The following is a 17,519-nucleotide window of genomic DNA, read 5'->3' as shown; positions in this document are numbered from 1 at the left end:
GGGGGGTGGGGGGAGGGGAGGGGTGGGGCGGCGCTCCCGCTGGGAAGGAAGTGCCCTCCCCACCCAGCCCTGCCGAGAGAGATGTACATCTGCTCGGGTGGGAGACCCAGGTGAGAGGATGCTGGAAGAGGGACCCTGGGAGGGAACCCGACCCCCACGCAGCGGAAGATCCCTCCATGGCTCTCTCCTGCCCCCTCACCTTCAGCGGAGGCCGCCCCCTCTCCCCCAGGCTTCTTCCCCCACACAGAGGGTGCAGCTCTCCTTCCTCCAATACATTCAGCTGCCGTCCGTCCGGTCCCAGCTCCTCGTGCCCCTTCCTCCCTCCCCCCTAGCTCTCCCTGGAGGTGAAAGAACCGACGATTGCACTGCTCTTGGATAAAGTCAGGAAACAAAAAATAATCTTCTTTATTTAACTTAACCCCTCCCCTTCTCCCCCTGTCCCTGCACTGGTCCCTGGAAAGGCACAACGGGAGATTGAAGAAATGTCTCTAAACTCAGTCCACGGGTTACAATACATTTGCTTGGCTTTGGCATTGGGGGGGGAATCAGATGCAGTTTTGGCAATTGGGGGGGGGGGGGGGGCGGCTGCATACACAATGTGGGATTTGATTTTCTCCTTCTTTAATGGAATTCCTTATATGACAGAAAGCGACAAGAAGGGGACACCATCCGTGTGGGACGTCAGTCTGGCGAGGCTCCTGGGCTCAGCATCCTGGGCGCGTCCTGGAGGCTCCCCTCAGTGGGCTGTGCTGGGGCGGCTCCTCCGTGGGGCCCGTGGGCTCCGCTTCTGTAGTCTGCGCTTGTATGTGGAGGCTGGGGTGGAAGGGAGACCAGAAATCTTGACCGCTTGCTCAACAGGGAGCTGGGGCAGCCCAGCCTCTCCCCACGGGTCCCTCCTCTTCCCCTTCCCCGCAGGAACCACGGGCTCAAGAAAGCAACCTGAGGCTTCGCCCGGTTTCTGGTTTTGATTTTTTCTTGGCACCAACTTGGGCTAAGGGCCTTTGAGCTGGTGTTGAAAAGGAAAGCAGGCCACCTGCTTTTTCCTTAGAGAGCGAGCCCTCCCCAAGGGCAGAGGGAGTGAGTGTGAGGGAGTGAGGCCCCGGACAGTGCAGACAGCTGGTGCTCAGGCCCCCCCTGGGAGAGAGCAGGAGGACCTGGTCCCGGGATCTAACACTGTGCCCAGCCAGGGTCGGGGGTGGGGGCGGTGCTCACGGTCTGTGCAGGTGACCCGAGGCTCCTCCCAGTGCCCGCTGGGCTGGCAGCGGATGGTGGGCACGTGGCGCTGGACAAAGCCCTCGGTGCACTGGTACCGCACCAGTGAATTGATCTCATACCGGTCCTTCTTCTGCCCGAAGGTCCTGGCGTGTTCCACCACAGGGGGATCACCGCAGGCCACTGAGGGGCAAACACCCTTGAGAAAGGGCTCTCAGAGGGTCTCCCGTGATGGCCCATGCCTATGATGAGCCGGTGCAGCCCCCTCTGGCTGTGAGGAGACAGCACAGAGCCCAAGGAAGGGACAGATGGCCCTGAGCCCTGGCTGCTGGCAAAGGCCCGTTTTCACACCGTGCTAAGCATCTGGGAACCACTGGTTCTAGCATCTGGGCCCCTCTGTGATTTAGGGCAGCAGGGGCAGGAATAGAAGGAGGGTCTCGAGCGGACGAGGGAAGGACAACAGGGAGGGAAAAGAGTGGGACAAGGGGCGAGAGCCAGGCAGACGGCCTGTGACTTCTTTATGAAAATAGCGGGACAGAAAGGAGGCCTGGGCAGGGCACAGGAACCGGAGGGCCATGTTCGACCAGTACCACCGTGTATGCAGACTCTGAAGAGAGGATCGGGACCTGACCACTGACAGCTCTGGGGACCCCGAAGAGCGCCGGGCTGCCCACCCAGGGCAGTCCTCGCGTGTGACTTTCTGTGCAGGTGCCCAGGGGGCTGTGTGTGGGGGAGCCGGTCTGTCCTCCAGCCTGGGACCCCCGCCCTCCCTAGGAATGGGCCTGCTCTTGCCACTGGCCCTGGGACGCTGGCACAGGGAGAGCCCCCCACGCCCAGACCAGCGCCAGTCTGCCTGCTGGGCGGTTACGGGGACAGCAGCACCCAGGAGGCCAGGATATGTGCCCCAGATCCCACAGCAGGAGCCCCAGGGCCTGACCTCAGCCAGGCTGGGCCGCTCCAGGGTGGCCGCTCACCTGTGCCCTTTTTACACGTGAAGGGCAGGTGGTAATTGCAGGGCACGTCGTTCCACTCCCCCTTCTCGTGCCAGATCATCACCACGCAGTCCTCTCCGCTGACGAAGAAGTTGTCCGGCTGGTTGGGGCGCCAGTTCTCAAATTGCTGGGGGGTGAGGGTTTGGCAGGGGTGAGGCTGAGGCCGGAGCTCGGCCTGACCCCCACCTTCTTCTCTGTCCCTGAGGAGCCCATGCCACTCCTCCTCCATCGGGCCAGCAGGGGCGGGCCTCACAGGCTGCCTTGCTTGGGTAGGACTGGGCGGGGGAAGACGTGGCTCCCAGGTCCAGACTATCTCCCTAGGCTTCTCCCTCAGGCCTGGCCCTCGGGCGGAGTCCGCTTCTCCCACCCTCCAACTCTGTTCCCATCCACCTCTTCCAGGAAGCCGTCCCTGACTTCCTCTGCTGAGCTGCAGCATTACTTTGTGTACTGTCCCTTGGCATCTAGTCGCTTTCTGTGGCCTGCCTCCTTGAGTCGACTGAATCCTCTGTGGGCAAGGAAGCCCTTAAAAGCCTCCGTGTCCCCCTTCTGCTGGTGTGCCTGCGTTCCGTCATCGTCTGCCTCAGCCCTCCTTCATGCTAGTGTTCCCCGACCCACCCTGGCAGAGAGGACCGAGATGCGGTCCCGGCCCGCAGGGCTCCCAGCCCAACAGCGGCTCAGTGGGTGCCTCTACTCCCGTCCTCGGGGCCGCCAACTCTCCCCGGCTTCCCCGGCAGAACTCACCAAGGTGTGTCCGTCTGACCAGCGGAAGTCCCCTTCGATGGCCCGGTCATTCAGGCCGATCCACTGGTAGTCTTGGGCGTTGTCTAGAGAGAGGCGTGAGGGTTGGGCACGGCGCTGGACACCCTGAGGGTGTCTGAGAACTTGTGCGCACAGAGCCAGAGGGGATGGGGGAGTGGCAGGAGGCGGGTGGGCTCCTAGGACCAGGCCACCGGCTTCTGCGGCCCTGACACGGGTCTCAGCATACGCACATGCGGAGTGTGCTTCGGAGCAGCCCCCAAGCCCGCACGACTGGCCATACCAACTCCCTAAGGTTAGTCTGTGGCTTCAGGGCGCAGCCCCGGGGGCGGAAACCCCCTTCCTTCCCTCCCCGCCCCCCACGCCTGCAGGCCCGGAGGCCACCTCTCCCCACCCCGCACTCACTGTTGACAAACTCCTGCTCCTCGGGGGTGACGATGCTGCTCAGGTGTGACTGCTGGGCCCGACACCGGCTCTCGGCATCCACCCAGCTCTCGCGGTCCGGGAAGTAGCGGTAACAGTGACCCTGGAACTTGGTCCAGCCCTCCTCACACAGCTCCTGGTCTGCAATACAGGTCAGGGGCTTGAAGGGAGAGGCCCCGGGGCCGCCTGGGGGTGTCTGGTGCGGCCAGTCCAGTCGTATGCCAGCTGCCTCCATTCACCCCGCCTTCCAGGGCGAGGCCCATCGAGATGAGGCTCGAGTTGGGAGCCAGGAAGGCCCGGCCCTGGAGCCCCAGAGCCTCTGGATATGTTCCCACCATCTTTCCCTGATGTCGGCCCCCCAAGCTTTTCTCCTGTCGGGATCCCTGCTCCGCAGGGTGGAAGTTGGGAGGTGTCGAGGTTAAAGTGGGGAGGGAGGGAGTTGTGGGGAATGTGTGAGGGGACCAGCAGCAGGCATTGCTGGGGGCATGAAATGGCACTTTGGGTGGCAAAGAGGAGCAGAAATAAGTCCAGTCTGGGTCTAGAGAAGACTCGGGCTCTCTGTCTGTCGATCTGAGCTGGCCCTGGCTGGGCACAGGATACCGGCCTCTTGGAGGACGAGGAAGCCAATTGGGGGTCCACGACCCAGGTGCCTTGCCTGTTAATTTAATTTCTTGGTGACAGGTGAGAAGAGCGGGGAGTTTCTCTCCTCACAAACCTAAATGGGTAATGGGTTCTGAGTTCAGGAGAAGGACTAGTTTGGAGCTCTTGGAGCAGGCCGGAGGGACAGATAGAGTCTCCCTCAGGCTTGGGAGAGTCATATGACTGTGTTTTCCCATCTCTGCCTTCAGTGACACCATGTCAGAAGCTGTAAATTCCTCAGAGATCGGCAGATGCTACCCCTCAGGGCTCCCCCTTCCTCCTCAGGAGCTAGCTGTTAACCATCAGCCGGTACCCCATGGGACAGAGGGAATTCCCAGACCCTCTCCTCCTCCTTCCCCTGGGGCCTCCCAGGGGAAGGGGTGCTCCTTGGGCCTGGGGGCCCGAGGGCAGGGCTGGGAGCCCCTCAGGCTGTATGGAGCCTCTCTTACTAGGTGCGACCCACAGTCTGGCTGACCCGGGATGGGAGGACCAGAACCAGAGGGGGAGGAGGCTTAGGTGAAGGGGTAGATGCTAGGCAGAGAGACACTCCGGGAGGCCGAGACAGAGAACGCGTGGAAGCCAGCAGCCCGAGGAGAGGCCGAGCAGCAGGAGGGCTGAGAAGGAGGCCACTGGTCTCCTGCAGCCCATGCCTCCTCCAAGGAGCAAGGCAAAGGTCTGGAAAGAAGGTGGCAAGGTGTCCAAGGGAGCTAGGCACCTGAGCAGGCGAGAGACGGCATTCCAGGGCTGTCGGGGCAAGGAGCTGGGCTGAGCAGGCAAACCTGGGCAGGGGTGGGGTGGCGGGGGCGGGGGGCGGTGCGGGAACAGCTCTGGGAGGGCCCAGGGCATGCAGGATGGAGGCTCTGGCGAAGCACGAACGGAATTCCAGCAAGGCGGGAAGGCGCAGCGGGCCCAGAGCCAAGCCGCGAAGCACCCGGCGGACTGAAATGGGAGAAGCCATGGAGCCTCGCTTTGCTTAGTTGGGCGACGCCGGCACCATCTCTGCGGCCCGCCAGAGCACACAGCCCAGTGGGGGCCCTGCCTCCACGCTGCGCAGAGCACCTCCTTCCCTAGGAAGGCGTCCAAGAGCAGATGTGCCAGACACTCCTCCCCTGTGGCAAACATTTTGGCATCCTGGGAAGAGAATCCTATAACCTTCCATTCTTCCCCGCAGCCAAGACCCCCTGCCTAATTTCTTCGTGTCTCGGGGTGGAGGAGGAGGGTGGGAGGCTGCAGGGGAGGAAGGGGGTTCAGGCCTTTTCTTCCAGAAACCTTAAGCTCCTCCAACAGTCTGTAACCTTGGCAGTGCCTGGAAGGAAAATGCAATCCCAAACTACCTCCCCAGACTGCTTAGGACCAAAGGGACACTTCCCAGGAGTTTTTTTTTGCTTTCTGGCATTTCCTGGGGTATCCAACTTGAGCGATCATAGAAAATGGTCTGGAACCCCTACATGCTTCTAGGTCTGTGTGAGTTATTGCTACTAGTAATCACAAGCGCCATCTCCCCCTGAGTTGGGGTGACTAGGAGCATGGCAGGGGGAGACTAAAAGCACCAGAGTGAGAGAGTGAGGGGGGTGGGGGGGTGGCGAGGCTCAGGGAAGTTCCTGGCACACGGCTTCCTTGGCCGAGCCCGGCCCAGGTGCAGAAGTGAAGGGGCTGGCAAGGCCCAAGAGGGGAAACTCAGCCCCCATCCCTTGCAGCGAGGCTCTGTTCTCTCTGGCCAGCCTTTTGACTTGCACAAGGGCAGGGAAAAGGAAGCACGGGCCAGGAGTGGCACTGACACGGCAGCTGTCACTGGTGATGGGAAGAAATTGACATGCAGCAGCCCCTGCCCATGCATGTCATGCTGGTGACACAGAGCTCTCAGGCAGACAAAACAGAACGCTTGCCAGAGAAGAAAGAGGTAGCATGGCCAGTGTGGCCTGGTGGCTCCCCAGGCCATGGAGGGGCCACAAAAGTCCCACGGGCAGTACAGCAGGCCGACACATGCTTATGACCCATAGCTTCCTTCCAGACGAGTGCACAGGATCAGCTCTGTCCTCTTTGGTCTGAGGCAGGCACCGACCTCAAGGTGCTATCAGTGGTTTGGAAGCCCTGAAGAAGGTCAGTGTTTTAACGATCCCCCAGGACCCCACCTTCCAGACCACAGGCTGGCATGTCTCTCCTATGGTCAGATCAGCCAATGCCCCAGAGGAGGGTTTCAAGAAGAGTTTCTTCTTCGCAAGAAGAGTGGGAGTGAGTGAGGCAGACTTCTCAGTGGGGGCCCCCGAAATGGCTGTCTGGGTGGAGCGTGCCGGCCCCAGCCAGGGCCGAGAGCCTGTGGTTAGAAGGAAGGGTGATAGAGGAGGAGGGGTGCGGCAGTTAGTAACATTAGCTGAAGCCGAGACGGCCGTACCAATCTCACACAGGTCCCCTCGGTAGCTGGGAAGGCATAAGCATGTGAAAGAGTCGATGGCGTCCACGCAGGTGGCTCCATTCAGACAAGGACTTGAGAGGCATTCATCAATGTCTGCAAGAAACCAAGGGCCACCATTAGGACTCCGGCCGGCAGCTCCAGCTTGGCAAGCATCGCAGTTGCCCTATGGGTGGCCAGCCCTGCTGCTCTCCAGAGCCCTGGGAAGGGTGGCTGGACTTCCTAAGAGCTGTTGCTGCTGCTGCTGCTGCCGCCATATTGGAGCGCTGAGCCAAAGATCCAACCAGGGTTTTCTTGGATGTGTGTGATTCCTGACTGGCAACCCTGGAGCCCTGGAGCCAGGTTTCCCTGCAGGTGGAGAGATCTGGGGCTTCTGAAGGCGAACACCCACTGGAACACTGAGCACGCAGCTCCTCCGAGATGCCTTCTCTTGTGAGTATTTCGAGAGGCTTTGTGTCTGAGCTGGCTCGCAACGTGACGCTGGTGAGCAAGAACACCGGAAGCCAAGTGTCTGGAGCTTGTTAGAGCTTTTCTTTTCCGATCTTCCTCTGTAGTTAGGAACTGAGGCAAGAGGGCAAGGCACAAACAAGCCAGAGGTGGTCTGGAGAGTACAGAACCATGAGAAAATGGCGGCAGGGGCCATCTGCCCGAGACTCGTTCCATCTTTGGGAGTCGCAGACACCTCCGTCTTCAGTAAACCAGATTCTATTTTATAAAGGTGAAGCTGGCATCATTCTTCTGGGGGAAGGAAGAGAAACTAGCCCAGTATTTTCCCATGTTCCTTCCAGCTTAGGGCCCTAGAACGTGGACATCTCCAGTGAGTCCCAGTTTTCAGACAGGTTCCTTTCTGGCCAGTGGGAAACTAAGATTTGAAGCTGGTGAGCCACTTACTAAGTGGCCAGCCACCACCCTGGGGTAGAGCAGGTCCCCATCAACCTCTTCTTTCCAGGCAGACTCTTCCTCCCTTCTGTTCTTCTGGCCCAAGATGTCTTTTCTGATCCAACTTCTTTGTGGTACTGGAATTGGTAAGCCACTGGCCTCCATTTCTCATCCATCAGCCAAGGTGAGAAGTGAATCCCCATAATCCAGTCTTTCTGCCTCTTTCTGAGAAGCCAAGAACCTGGGAGTCTCTTACTGCCTTCGTATTTCTACTACAAAGGCTCCTGCTGGTTTTCTCTGGGTACCTTCCTCTGGGAACACGACAGAAGGTATTGTGAAGCTCTTCTCCCCAGATCAGTAAGATTCTGCAATGAGTGGGTGCCACTGGTCATTGGGGCATCACGATATAAGGCTAAGCCTTGGTGTATGCAGCTGTGTTCACACAACCTTCAGGATCCGACATGTCTATAGGTGGTGTCCACGTGATCAGCATCCTAAACACCTTCCAGGATTAGCTCCCACCTCTCAGGACAGCAGATTAGACCTTAAAGTCCATCCCCTCTTAAGAAGGCAAAAGCACGTTCCTGTGGATCCTTTTCACTAGCTGGTGTGCAGTAGACGTCTTCTGGACCAGTTAGGTTTGGGCAGTGGGTGGCCTGAAAATCTCGGGTCCTCAGGCATCTTTCTGTTCCCACGGAGTTCGTAGCTTCATCTCAGGGAGCGTGCGCCACAGATTAGACACCAGCAGTTCCGAGGTTGGAACTGTTCCAAGCAAAACCAAAATGCATGGAGGAACTGACGGGAGTCCCAGCATGCACTTGGATTCCCAGCATGCACTTGGATTCCCAGCAGCAGCAGTAGCAGCAATAGGTCAGGCCGGTGGGCCGGGCGGAAGCTGGGGGCTACTCAATGGAGCCCCTGTTCTCTTGTGTCCATTAGCGTCATTACGGGATGTGTGAAGCACCGGGCAAGGGGGGCTTAAGCAAACGGAGGCGCTAAAGCAGTTGTAGAGAGCAGGGGACAGGAGTGGCCTTTGGGCGGAAGAGCTGGATGGCAACCCCACTGTGGGGGAGGGGCAGGGGAGGTGGAGGCCCCAGGGAGGTTGGGCCAGGTGGCCTCCCTTGTCCCAGAAGCTTATTTCACATAACTTGCCCCCTGGTGGCCCAGAGACCGGGGCTGGGGACCTTGTTGTTTTCCTCCTGGCTTTGGCACCCGATCTGAGAAGGTTGCAGGGGAGAGACGGTCCCCAAAACTCAGGGAACCTGTCCCCGGGTTCAGAAGCTGTTTTGTGCAGGGCCCAGGGTTTACAGATGAGAAGGGAAGGAGGGCCAGAATGCTGAAGACCACAGAGCCTGTGGGTGCCCGCAGGGCAGTAGAGAGAGACCTTCTGCTGCAGGAAGGGGGCCCGGCGTTCTGTGTGAGGCTTTCTCGTGAGCTGCTCACGTCTGCCGGGCCTCACCTCCTCTCCCTCTGGCCTTGCAGTGCCCATACCTCTTTCTGTGAAGGGCAAATGAGATGTTGCTCATCTTCTGGAATCACGAGAGAAGGTGAGCTGGGCTGAGCACAAAGAGGGTGGGGACCCAGACAGGCTGCCAGTGGGTGGGGGGTTGGGAAGGGCTTTGGGCAATGGGCAGACTGCATGAAGGAAGAGAGGAAAGAGAAGGAACCGATCTCTCTCACAAATCTTCTCTGAGCCAGACAGTATGGCTCTGACACGCTTTACCCTTCCAACAGCCCCAGGGTGCAGATGTCACGTGTCCCAAAGTACAGGTAAGGAAACAAAGGACATAGCCTGCCCATGCCAGTAAGCTGGGCAGACAGACCAGAAGAGACGGAGGCAAGAATCAGACACTCAGGCTGCAAGTTGGGCCTCTGTCCTCTGTGAAGGGAGAGGGTCACTGAAGTCTTGGATCTCAGTATCTCACTATCATTTCTGCTGCACCAGGCCAAGAGCTCCCCTATTGTTTCACCAGGGACCCTGGGGAGGGTCAGAACTCTGAGTCCTCTTCCCACTAGTATAACCAAAAGGGATGATTTTTTCTTGCACCAGGCCCAAACTTAGGGGAGACAAGAACTGAGAGCCCCCGGTAAAGGTGAGGGGAATAAGATACTTCCAAATAATCACTTTGGCATCTGAATTGGGGAGCTCAGGCCTCCACCCTGAATAGGCCTTAACTGGCTTTTGCTTATGTCAGAAATAAGGACCTCCAAAAAAGAGTTTATTTGGCTCATAGGAAAAGGCTGAATGAAGACAGCAGGTACTTTTACTCAAAGGATACCCAACTAAAGGGGTTGCGAATCATAAAGAATATATGAATGGTATTCAAGTTGTTCAGTGCACAACCTGTGCAGCTGTATGTGTTGACCCTGGTCATAACTTTCCTGCACAAACATGGAAGAAAATCCCCTCAAGAAGCACAGAGATGGGGCGCCTGGGTGGCTCAGTTGTTGAGCTTCTGCCTTCAGCTCAGGTCATGATCCCAGCATCCTGGGATCCAGGCCCATATGGAGCTCCCTGCTCGGCAGGAAGCCTGCTTCTCCCTCTCCAGCTCCCCTGTGCTTGTATTCCCTCTCTCGCTCTCTCTCTCTGTCATAAATTAAAAAAAAGAAGAAGAAGAAGAAGAAGAAGAAGAAGCACAGAGACAATTTCTTAACTCAGTGGATGTCCTACAACCTGCAAACACCTAGAATTAATCAGATGGCCAGAACTGAGTAAATACACTTGCTTTCTGGTGTATCACAATTGACAGAAGGTTTATAAGAACGTATTTGTCAGTTCTAATTTGCTTTTAAATAAACATAATTAAGTTAACCAATATGCTATAATTATACTATCAAGTCTTTTATATTTTTAAAGTTTGATCCTGAATGTAAGTTTAATATCATGCATCTTCAATTCAATCACAGTTGACCTTTGAACTAACATGGGTTTGTGTGTTGTCTGCTTGTACGCAGATTTTTTTACAATACAGTACTGTAAACGTGTTTTCTCTTTCTTATGATTTTTTTTCTATTTTTTTTTTTAATTAAGTAAGCTCTATGCCCAACACGGGGCTTGAACTCATGACCCCGAGATCAAAAGTCACATGTTCTACCTACTGAGCCAGCCAAGAGCCCCCCTTTTATGATTTTCTGAATAACATTTTCTTGTCTTTATTATTTATTATAATTACTTTATTATAAGAATACAGTAAATAGGGGCGCCTGGGTGGCTCAGTGGGTTAAGCCTCTGCCTTCGGCTCGGGTCATGATCTCAGGGTCCTGGGATCGAGTCCCGCATCGGGCTCTCTGCTCGGCAGGGAGCCTGCTTCCTCCTCTCTCTCTCTCTGCCTGCCTCTCTGCCTACTTGTGATCTCTGTCTGTCAAATAAATAAATAAATAAATAAATAAATAAATAAAATCTTAAAAAAAAAAGAATACAGTAAATAGTACATATAACATACAAACTAAGTATTAATTGACTTTCTGCTATTACTAAGGCTTCCGGTCAACAGGAGACTATTAGTAGTTAACTATTTGGGGAGTCAGAATTTATATGCAGATTTTCAATTCTGTGGGGGACTGGCACCCTAACCCTGGTGCCGTTCAAGGGTCGACTAGTCCCTGTTCAAATCTGCCCATTGACTTTTGGGTTAGGTTATGTCGTGTCATGAAGGTGTGATTTGTATTTGCACTTGTAATCCTGTATTTTCACTTGCTTTGACAACATCCCCCTTCCCCCCGAGGCTAAGATTTCACTGAAATTCCAACCTCCCTGCTCCAGGGGAAGAGACAATGTCAGATCATAGATCAGAGCCTCAAGCCTACAAAATGAAGAGTGGCAGTAAGACGGAAAAGAGGCTGACTGAATTCTGAGTTCATGCCCTCCTAACCCAGGAATTTAGAGAAATCCACCCAGCACCAGTGATTGCTGGAAAACTGGATGTTGAGATCTGATTAGAACAGAATGTCTCAACCTTAGCAAAACAGAATCTACTGCGGTAGTTAACAAAAATTTTTAAAAGATCTTTTAAACTACCACCAATGCCAGAAGCCCTCTTCAGACCAGTTCTGCTGGGGCCAGAAATCTCAACGAATGTCAGCAACAGAGGTTGTGGGGGAGGGGAGGTTGCTGCTTTTTAAGTGGATCAGAATGGGGGAGGTAGCCCTACGTCTTCAATCGCTAGGAAATCTGAGTATTCACTAAATATGTTCATTTCGACGTCAAGAGTGCAGATGACTCATTTATCAAGAACTTGCTTATGGAATGCTGACTTAGCAAGACGATGACAAATTGTCACGTATTTTCTCTTAAGGCTACATAACAGCCTCCAGCCTCATTTACTAGGTGGAAGGTTACCCCGAGTATTCAAATACTGCCACAGGAATAATGCGACATTTTTGCTGCTTCTGGGGCCTGGAGAACACCGAACCGCACTTTCAATAGCCTGTGCTTGCGGGTTCTAGCTCAAGACCACGGTGGGTCACCTGCAGAGGCGGGACGCTATCTGCAGCCTTCTGGAAGCATCCTTACCACCTACTCTTTAGAGATGATAAAGTTTTTCCTAACCCGTGGCGTGAGAGACGGGGAAGGGGAAACAATCTTTATAGATGCCTCTTGGGGGGGCCCAGACGCTGCATACAGGTGTTCTTAATCCTCAGCCCTGGCTGCGCGCTGGAGTCACCAGGGCAGTCTTAAAAACCCCAATGCCAAGGCCACAGGACCGTTTCAATCAGAATCGGGGGGAGTGGGACCCCAGGCATCAGGAGGTTCTTAAAGCTGAGAACCACTACTTTGAGCCTATTACAAATGAGGTCCCGAGGGCTGGCCAAGCCCCACTTCTAAACCTCTCTCCATTCTAGCGGCTCTGAAGTTCATCTCCCAAGTGAAGACTAGCGGCTGATTCTTGTGTTCGAGAGAGGGCTTCTTACTTAGCGGAGCATGTGAAACAAGTGAGTGAAGACCCCAGTTCTGGATTTGACTCCCTCGGAGGAGCTGTGTTTCAGATGGGGATAACTGTCAAGCTACCCACAGAGATGTCTGGGAAGGAATCATGGGGGCAGAAAGCCCTGTGGGGGTACACATGGTCAGAGAAAGGACTTGCTAAAAGGGAGAGAGGTGTCAGGAGGTACAAACACCAGGGCAAGGGGTTTCCGGTCCTGGCAGCTGTCCTGGAAGTCCTGCTGGGCCCTGAGTCTGTTCCTCTCTGACTTGGGCTGTGTCCATGAACATGTCACCCAGGTCAGGCGCCCCTGCTGCTCTCCACCAGCCATACCCAGAGGGAGGACGGGCTCTGCCCTCCCATCAGGGTGGATGATGGAGGGATGTGGCTGGAGTCCCAGGGGTCACCGTGGCCCCGTGACACTATCCCCTAGGTGGTAAGGCTGACTGCCCAAGGAGAGCCCACCCTCTGGCCACAGAGGCCCACAGTGCTCTTACTCATGGCTCCACCATGTGGCCAGAGATCAACCCCAGTGGAGGAAAGAGTGAATCCATAGTCACCCTAGGACCTACTTACAAGGACTCTTTCCAGTGTAAGGGCCAAGTATACAGCATATTTACGTGATGGGAGCAATATATTACGAGGTATTAATTTGCATATACATAAATATATGCAAACACAAAATCTTTCTTTGCATTTGATGGAATGACTATTAGGAGATAGCTGCCCTGCCCTGGTTGTCTTGTGGGATCTACATCCAGATTCATGGCTCTGATTCTGCCTGTGTCAGAGGAATGAAGCCCTTCTAGGAAAGACTCTGGAGCAGAGGCTGGGGTAAGGACGCGGTGGCAGTGCAGACACCTACCCCGAGAATACGGGCTTGGAGCTACCGGGCATCTGTTCCCTTAAGGGTCTGATGGGACAAGAGGAAACGTCCTCATGGCCACAGGCCTCGATGTGTTCAGGGAACACAGGCAGATCCTCATCGTCTCCTTCTGGGGCGCCACCTCCAATCAGAGGACCCCTGCCCCAGGCTCCTTACCTGCCCCGCAGGCTGCTTGACCCATGAAGAATGACAGAGGCCCCAGGGCAGTGGGGGCCGGGGGGCCGAGGGGCCAGGCGCAGCTAGGTCAAGTTCCCCAGCAGCTGGGGGTGGTAGGCAGTGCCCGTCATTTCCTTCAGGTCAAGAAGGGGACCCAAACCCCACCCAGGTCTGAGCATGGAGGGGCGAGCAGGGGCTTTCCTGCAGAGGAAGGCTCTGACAGTGCAAGGCAGCCCCCTCGAAGCTTCCCTCCCGGGGCCCAGGAGGCATGACCGACTCGACCCCACTGACGTCCTAGCTCCACACTTCCTGAGAGTCATGGATTTTGTCTTCAAAATTCAAGCATATTTGGCATTTGACTCATAAAACAATCATTGGCTTAACGAAAAAAGGAACTATTTCCCAGTTTAATTACTTGAACTTTTTTTCCTGAAAGTGCCACATAGACTAGACTCTCTAGAGAGACGTGCCATGTTTACCCTGCGGTGTCTACCCTACGGTGTCACTGTGCCCCTCTCCTTCCTGGTCTGGGAAGCCTGAGCCTCGGCGGGCCTTGGTCACCTCCTCCTGCCTGCAGCCCCTTCTGGGGAATAAAGGGGTCCCCCTTCTTCCCCTGCCTGTCCCCCCCACAGCCGACGAGGGGCTTAGCTATGTTGCAATGCTTGCCAATGTGGCCGGGGTGGGGGGGCATGGGCGGGAGATGGGTCCCTCCATCTCCTGGCAGTTCCCACAGGGCCCCTCGGCACAGGACCTGATGGGGCCGCAGCTCCCGGGGAGACACTGAGCAGCGAGACCGCAGCTGCCTGCCGGAGGTGCAGCCTCGCCTCTGAGACTCTGAGGTTGGGGCACAAAGTCCCTGAAGCCCATGAGGCTGGCTCTGGGTCAGCATGTTTCTGGGGACTCTGGGGACCTCGCCCCAGCATCTCGGGTTGGGGGCTCTCTGACTGGGAGAGGTCTCTCAGCCCAGAAGGAGGGACAAGGGAGCCCCAGGCAAAAAGCAAAGGAAAATATCAGCCTCCTGTGCCCGGTGCCTGGGTTGTGTCAAAGTGAGACCGTGGTATGGAGAAGGCACCTGTGCCGGGGTGGGGGTGGGGACCAAAGTCAGGACAGCCAGCATGACGCTTCGGGTCTTTACATCATGCAGGTCTTAACCCTACGTGAGGTTAATATCTGGGCATAGATGTCATCAAATTCATTCTCTCCTCTCACACGAACTCCATGGGAAAGGGGCGTGAGTAGAATTTCTAGCACTATCTGAAGAGTCCCCCTTCTCTCTCCCTGTGGCAAGCACAGACAGTTGGACTCACGTATAATTGCTCTCGGGATGTAACTCCACTGCAAGCCCAGCAAGCACGAGTCTCTAAGTGTGGCCGGGTGCGAACTTAGATGCTAAGTGCCTGTTCGATATATATTTATATCCTGATTGCTGGTCCCTGGTACTCTTCCCATCTTCCAGATAAGGCTCAGAGAGATTAAGAAACTCGCCTGAGGCTACACAGCTGGCCTGTAGAGGAGTGTGAGTTCACGCTGCCTCTCACTACACTACAGTCTGAACTCCCCGAACACACTGAAAGGAGAAAAAAAAATCCCAACCATACCTGGAACGGTTGGTGCTGATTCATCTGTCCCTCGTGGAGAAGTGGGGACGGAAACATCCGTGGGGAAGGTGGCTGTTTCGGCGGTTTGGGTCTCTTCTCCTGAGTGCAAGGGGCTTGAGGACTCGATTTCTAGAGGTGCCTCTGCAGGGCGCTGGGTCTGCTGGATCCACTCGGACTCTGGGACGCTGGGGCTCATGACAACATCCAGCACCGACGTGGGACCAGACAGGTCTCCACTGACTTCAGTCCTGTCTCCAGATGTCATTGGAGTGGCCGAAGGCCAGCCTGACACCTCTGTGCCCAGAGCATAGGTGCTGGTCGTCTGCTCTTGTACTTCCGGGGTGGCCGAGCCCTCCCTGGGGCCTTTAGGAAAGGCAGAGGTGCTGCTGCTCACTCCCAGGCCTGAGGCCCCCTCCACATCTGCTTCAGGGAAGGCAGAGGTGGCTTCACCTACCTCAGGCGCCCCGGAAGCTCGTCCGCTGGCCTCAGGGGTGGCAGACGTCCCCACCCCAGCCTCAGGAAAGACAGACGTCTCCCTGCTGGATTCCGGGACTGATGACGCTTCTAGCCCAGCCCCGGGGAACCTTGGTGTAGCTCCACTAACTTCCCCAGACGCAGAGGCTTCTCCACTGGACTCAAACAGCTGGGGGGTATGTGTCACAGGGGGTCTTTGGGCAAGTTCCTGGGAAACAGTTGGTTCGGTGACACCCTCCACGAACTCTGAAGTGATTAAAGTAACTTCTGGAAGCCCCGAGGCCTCCCCACTGGTGCTTGTAGCTGCAGAGGAATCTCCACTTACATCCACGGTGCTAGAAAGGTCCCCGCTAAAATACGGAGTACTCGACGGCTCTCCACTGGGCTCCAGCAGCCCGGACTGCAGCCCGCTTAGGTCCAAAACCCCCGAGTGGTCTCCAGACACATCTGGGGCTCCAGAATGGGCCCCGCTGAGTTCCAAAATGCCCGAAGGTCCTTCTCCTGCTTCCTGGGCTGTCGGAGCCTGGGTGATGGATTCCACCAAAGTTCTGTCTACAAGAGACACAGTGGGGAGCCCCGATGGGAGTCCACTGCTGTCATAGGCTCCCAAGGGCAGGCTGCTCCCAGTCTCTGCTCCAGAGGATTCTCCACTGACTTCCGCTACTCCACTTGGAAGGCTACTGAATTCTGGAGGCTGGGATGTCAACCCGCTAGAGTCAATTGCTCCAGAAGATTGGCCACTGACATCCATGATCCCAGATATGCCCGAGACATCTGCCTCCCCTGAAGGGAGTCCACTGACTTCCACAGACCCTAAACCTTCTTCTTCTTTAAACATAGTTGGGGTCACTTCAACCAAACTGGTGTCCACAAATGTAATTCCAGAAGACTCGCCACTGCCACTCGTGGTCCCGGGAACCAGGCCAGGGACTTCAGAAGTTGTCACACTGAACTCTGGCAACCCTGATGGCTGCCCACTGATATCAGGGATCCCAGATTCTTCTCCACTGAGGTCGGTTATGCCAAATGGTGGGCCACTGCCAGAAAGAACTCCAGAGGCTTCTCCACTGACATCCGGTTGTCCGGAGGGCAGTCCACTAAGCTCGGTCACTCCAGATGTTTCCCCAGAAAACCCTGATGGCTGTCCACTGACCTCAAAAAGCCCAGATGTTCCCCCACTGATGTCAGGAAACCCTGATGGCTGTCCACTGACACCAAAGAATCCAGATGTTTCCCCACTGATATCAGGAGACCCAGATGCTTGGCCACTGAGTTCAGCTCCTGAAGGGAGGCCACTAACTGCCCCACTAATGTCTAGCTCACTGAAGGGCAGTCCTGATGTTTCTTCAGCACCGCTGATGCCAATAGTTCCCCTCCCTTCCAGTTCACTTGCACTGGTAGCTGTGACCACTTCCACCAAGGTAGTATCCACTAGGGAGACAGTTGGGAATCCAGAGGGAAGTCCACTAAAGTCAGGTAGACCAGAGGATGGGCCACTTCCAAGGTCCATCCCTGAATATTCACCACTAAACCCTGAAGGAAGGCCACTTGCTTCTGGAGCTTGCCCACTCCCCACAGTTCCAGAAGGTATTCTGCCAAAGTCCAAGGCTCCAGAAGCTGAACCAATTGAGTCTTCTTTTCCAGAGGGTAACCCGCTGAGATCCTCAGTGCCAGAAACAGAGGTCTCTAGACCCTCCCCTTCTAAAGGCAATCCACTGAGATCCTCTACTCCAGAAGCAGAGGTCTCTAGACCTTCTCTTCCAGAAGGAAGTCCACTGAGGTCCCCTACTCCAGAAGCAGAGGCTTCTGGAACTTCTCCAGAAGGTATCCCGCTGAGGTCCCCTACTCCGGAGGCAGAAGCTTCTCCAAAAGGCAACCTGCTGAGGTCCCCTACACCAGAGGTAGAGGTCTCTATTCCTTCTCCTCCAGAAGGAAGTCCACTGAGGTCTCCTACTCCAGAGGCTGAGACTTCTGGACCTTCTCCAGAAGGTAATCCACTGAGGTCCTCTACTCCAGAGGCTGAGACTTCTGGACCTTCTCCAGAAGGTAGCCGGCTGAGGTCCTCTACTCCAGAGGCTGAGACTTCTGGACCTTCTCCAGAAGGTAATCCACTGAGGTCCTCTACTCCAGAGGCTGAGACTTCTGGACCTTCTCCAGAAGGAAGTCCACCGA

At 55.7% G+C, this 17,519-nt stretch overlaps 1 protein-coding gene across 1 annotated transcript in view; it reads right to left on the bottom strand.

Moving 5' to 3' along the window:
- Positions 1–315: 315 nt before the first annotated feature.
- Positions 316–17,519, bottom strand: part of ACAN (aggrecan) — a 61,201-nt gene continuing 43,997 nt past the window's right edge. The window contains exons 12-18 of the mRNA XM_032836892.1: positions 14,874–17,519; positions 6,415–6,528; positions 3,366–3,524; positions 2,946–3,028; positions 2,187–2,331; positions 1,213–1,395; positions 316–813 (exon numbers count right to left, since the gene is read on the bottom strand). The exon at positions 14,874–17,519 is cut by the window's right edge and continues 594 nt beyond it. Of these exons, the coding sequence (XP_032692783.1) occupies positions 737–813; positions 1,213–1,395; positions 2,187–2,331; positions 2,946–3,028; positions 3,366–3,524; positions 6,415–6,528; positions 14,874–17,519 (3,407 nt within the window). The 3' untranslated portion in view covers positions 316–736. The remainder of the gene's footprint in view (positions 814–1,212; positions 1,396–2,186; positions 2,332–2,945; positions 3,029–3,365; positions 3,525–6,414; positions 6,529–14,873) is intronic.

Source organism: Lontra canadensis, unplaced genomic scaffold, assembly GCF_010015895.1.
Source record: "Lontra canadensis isolate GAN:19392208 unplaced genomic scaffold, GSC_riverotter_1.0 scaffold94, whole genome shotgun sequence".
NCBI lineage: Eukaryota > Metazoa > Chordata > Mammalia > Carnivora > Mustelidae > Lontra > Lontra canadensis.
This window is presented reverse-complemented; position numbering and strand designations above follow the sequence as displayed.